Source organism: Equus asinus, chromosome 20, assembly GCF_041296235.1.
Source record: "Equus asinus isolate D_3611 breed Donkey chromosome 20, EquAss-T2T_v2, whole genome shotgun sequence".
NCBI lineage: Eukaryota > Metazoa > Chordata > Mammalia > Perissodactyla > Equidae > Equus > Equus asinus.
The window spans coordinates 67,856,468-67,860,048 of NC_091809.1; the positions used below are offsets into that span (position 1 = coordinate 67,856,468).

The window sequence follows — 3,581 nt, forward strand, 5'->3', positions numbered from 1 at the left end:
CTCTTCATCCAAACACTCAATTGGTCAAGTTAGAAGTCCCTGAAATTGGGCCTAGGGGGAGGGAGTGGCATTTTTCTAACTAATTTGGGCTGTGGTTTCAGATTTGGTTGGAACCAGAAGGAGGGGCCAGTGCTAGGTTTATAAAAGCAGAAGGCAAGAAGTTCACCATCCTCACAGCTGCTGCAGCTCTTGCTGATCTCTGGCTCAGGTTCGTTTCTTTTTCTTTAGAGGCGAGGACTTATAGGGAGCTGCAAAGCGTACCCGAGCATCAGGGTCTTTTGTACTAGAGATGAACTGGAGGGAGGAGGGCATTAGGGGAATGAGGAAAAGCTAAACCCCAGATGTTCTGGGGAAGGCCCACACAGGAGAAAAGATGAACTAAGACTGCCTTGCAAGTACCCACTACAAGCCCCTGACATTATAGCCCAAGGGGTGTGAGCCTGGGAAAGTCAGTTTCACTTTTCAGTTAACACCATGTCCTGGACTCTGCGCTAGGCACTGAAGTGAGGAGGGGGTGCTGGATGGGAGCAGAGTGGAGAGGAATAAAGGAAGGAGGCAAGCTTGGAATATTTGGCCTCACCCACCCCCACTGTTTTCCCCTGCAGTGATTATAGTGAACCCACCACCATGGGCAAAGAGAAGACCCATATCAATATTGTCGTCATTGGCCATGTGGACTCTGGCAAGTCCACCACCACCGGGCACCTCATCTACAAGTGTGGGGGAATTGACAAGAGAACCATCGAGAAGTTTGAAAAGGAAGCAGCAGAGGTAAGGCACCCACTGTGTCTAGGAGTGGTGGGGAGTATGGGGGGATGTCCTCCTGTGTGTGGGTCTAATTTCAGAGTACGGAAAGCAGGGTGCACTCTGCAGGGCTAAGGTGTTGCTGAAGTCAGCTGCAATAGACCTGTCAGCTCAGCATCAATGCATTCTACTCCCTCACCTCTCCCCAGATGGGCAAGGGCTCCTTCAAGTACGCCTGGGTGCTGGACAAGCTGAAGGCAGAGAGAGAGCGTGGCATCACCATAGACATCTCCCTGTGGAAGTTTGAAACCAGCAAATACTACATCACCATCATTGATGCCCCAGGCCACAGGGATTTCATCAAGAACATGATTACTGGCACTTCCCAGGTAAAGCAGTCCACGCCCCCAGGGGCCTCTCTATGGGTGTGGTGGGAAAGCTCAGTCTTTATTTCTGGGACTTGGCGAAGGACTGTATCATAAGCCTTGGAAGGGTTTTTCTCACCCATGTCAATCAGCAATTCTGGAAGAACTAAAGGACAGAACTGAGTCTCATCACTCTAATGAGGCTCAGATAGTGTCGTCCTTTAGAGCTGGGGCAGGGAGCAAATTTTTTGACACCCAAACGAGGAGACCACTTGAGGTCCTACAGGAAGGAACCAAAGCTCATTTATGGGACTAGATGAGAGTTAGGGAAGCAGGACATCTGTGCCTAGCAGCCAGGGGGTCCATAAATTCCCGTGAGCCCTCTGTAAGTTTCTGGGGAGCGTCCCTCAGCTTTACAAAGGAATCTGGCACTGCCCAAAGCTCTAGGCAGCTTCCCAGCCCGGCCGACACCCCCTCCCTCATTCCCTTGCGGTCCCTGTGACCACATGTACAGGCCGACTGCGCCGTGCTCATCGTGGCCGGCGGCGTGGGCGAGTTTGAGGCAGGCATCTCCAAGAACGGGCAGACCCGCGAGCACGCGCTACTGGCCTTTACGCTAGGCGTGAAGCAGCTCATCGTGGCCGTCAACAAGATGGACTCAACTGAGCCTGCCTACAGCGCTGCGCGCTTCCAAGAGATCACCAAGGAAGTGAGCGCTTACATCAAGAAGATCGGCTACAACCCGGCCACCGTGGCCTTCGTGCCCATCTCGGGCTGGCACGGCGACAACATGCTGGAGCCCAGCACCAACGTGAGTACTGGGTGGGTGGGCAGGCGCAGTAAGTCCTGGGGAAGAGGTGCCGCTGGGAACCAAACCCGAGACTCACCTCTGCTCTACATCCCCGCAGATGCCCTGGTTCAAGGGCTGGAAGGTGGAGAGGAAAGAGGGAAACGCCACCGGGGTGACTCTGCTGGAAGCTCTGGACTCCATCCTCCCGCCCACTCGCCCAGTCAACAAGCCTCTGAGGCTGCCTCTGCAAGACGTGTACAAGATTGGAGGTAACTGAGGGCTGGGTGGGACTGAGGGGATGCTGTCCTTTAGGGATTAAGGAGTTAAGAGTGAGCTCTGGTGTCTGACTGCCAGGGTTCAAATCCTGACTTGAAGCCACAGTTTGTGAGCTAGGATAAAGTACAGAAGCACCCAGCATTTCCAGCTCAGCCGGTACACAGTTTAAATAGCCAGTGATCCACGCAGTGCTTCCTACCAGTTCTGTAGGTAGCCCTTTGCCCCTGAACACAGGACCAAGGGACTTCCCAGGAAGCCAGTTCTCACTGGGTAGGTCTAGGACCATTCTGACTTCCCTTCTGCCTTTGGACAGGCATTGGCACTGTGCCTGTAGGCCGCGTGGAGACCGGCTTCCTGAAACCTGGGATGGTGGTCACCTTTGCCCCCAGCAACCTCACCACCGAGGTCAAGTCTGTGGAGATGCACCACGAAGCCCTGACTGAGGCCCTGCCTGGTGACAACGTGGGCTTCAACGTCAAGAATGTGTCTGTGAAGGACATTCATCGTGGAAATGTGGCTGGAGACAGCAAGAACGACCCCCCCATAGAGGCTGGCAGCTTTGTGGCACAGGTAAGTCCCCAGGAAGCCATGGGATTTAGGGGCTCCGCTGGTGGTGGGGAATGTTTCTTAGGAATTAGTCCTGATTTTGCTTGAGGCCCAGGTTCATCAAGAGTTGGCCCCAGATCACACAAGCCATCGATCTCTAATTCCACCTCCTCCCCTGGCAGGTGATCATCTTGAACCACCCTGGGCAGATCCACGCCGGCTATACCCCAGTGCTGGACTGCCATACAGCCCACATCTCTTGCAAGTTTGCTGAATTGAGGGAAAAGATTGATAGGCGCTCAGGCAAGAAGCTGGAGGAAAACCCCAAGGCCCTGAAGTTGGGCGATGCAGCGATCGTGCAGATGGTCCCCAGCAAGGCCATGTGTGTGGAGACTTTCTCTGAGTACCCACCTCTAGGTGAGTCAAGGATTGCTACTGAGTCGTGGGAAAAAAGTGCAGGAGCATTTCCTTCATGCTGTTTTCCAGGAATCTCATTCTTCACTCCTCTTCCAGGCCGATTTGCTGTGCGGGACATGAGACAAACAGTGGCTGTTGGAGTCATCAAGACAGTGGATAAGAAGTCATCCACGGCTGGCAAGGTCACCAAGTCAGCAGTAAAGGCGAGCAAGAAGTGAAGTATGTCCCCTGCAGCTTCCTCAGCAACCTGCACTGTAGAAATTACTTAACATTCTATGTATTTACCAAGTAAGATTAATAAAACTTATTTAATAAAGCTGGCTGTCCTGGGCTCTTCCAAGGAGGAAAGCATGAGATAAATGGGGCGCGTCTAGGTAGACTGACTACAATTTAAAGCCCATAGGTTTCAAAGTGTTTGTGTCCTGGGTTGTGAAGATGATTCA

General features: G+C 53.0%; 1 protein-coding gene across 1 annotated transcript; it reads left to right on the forward strand.

Annotated features, from left to right (window-relative positions):
* The first annotated feature begins 627 nt into the window (after positions 1–627).
* LOC106827486 (elongation factor 1-alpha, oocyte form-like) lies at positions 628–3,356 on the forward strand. Its single transcript, XM_014835352.3, has 7 exons — positions 628–771; positions 954–1,133; positions 1,624–1,920; positions 2,018–2,168; positions 2,489–2,745; positions 2,904–3,138; positions 3,235–3,356. The coding sequence occupies exons 1-7, from the start codon at positions 628–630 to the stop codon at positions 3,354–3,356; spliced, it is 1,386 nt and encodes a 461-aa protein (XP_014690838.3).
* The last annotated feature ends 225 nt before the right edge of the window (positions 3,357–3,581 follow it).

What these genes read in the sequence shown, in the direction of transcription:
- LOC106827486 (XM_014835352.3), top strand. Translation starts at nt 628, where the DNA reads ATGGGCAAAGAGAAGACCCATATCAATATTGTCGTCATTGGCCATGTG. An exon ending in TGCTGGAGCCCAGCACCAAC is followed by an intron (nt 1,921 to 2,017) that starts GTGAGTACTGGG and finishes ACATCCCCGCAG; the next exon opens with ATGCCCTGGTTCAAGGGCTG. An exon ending in CTCTGAGTACCCACCTCTAG is followed by an intron (nt 3,139 to 3,234) that starts GTGAGTCAAGGA and finishes CTCCTCTTCCAG; the next exon opens with GCCGATTTGCTGTGCGGGAC.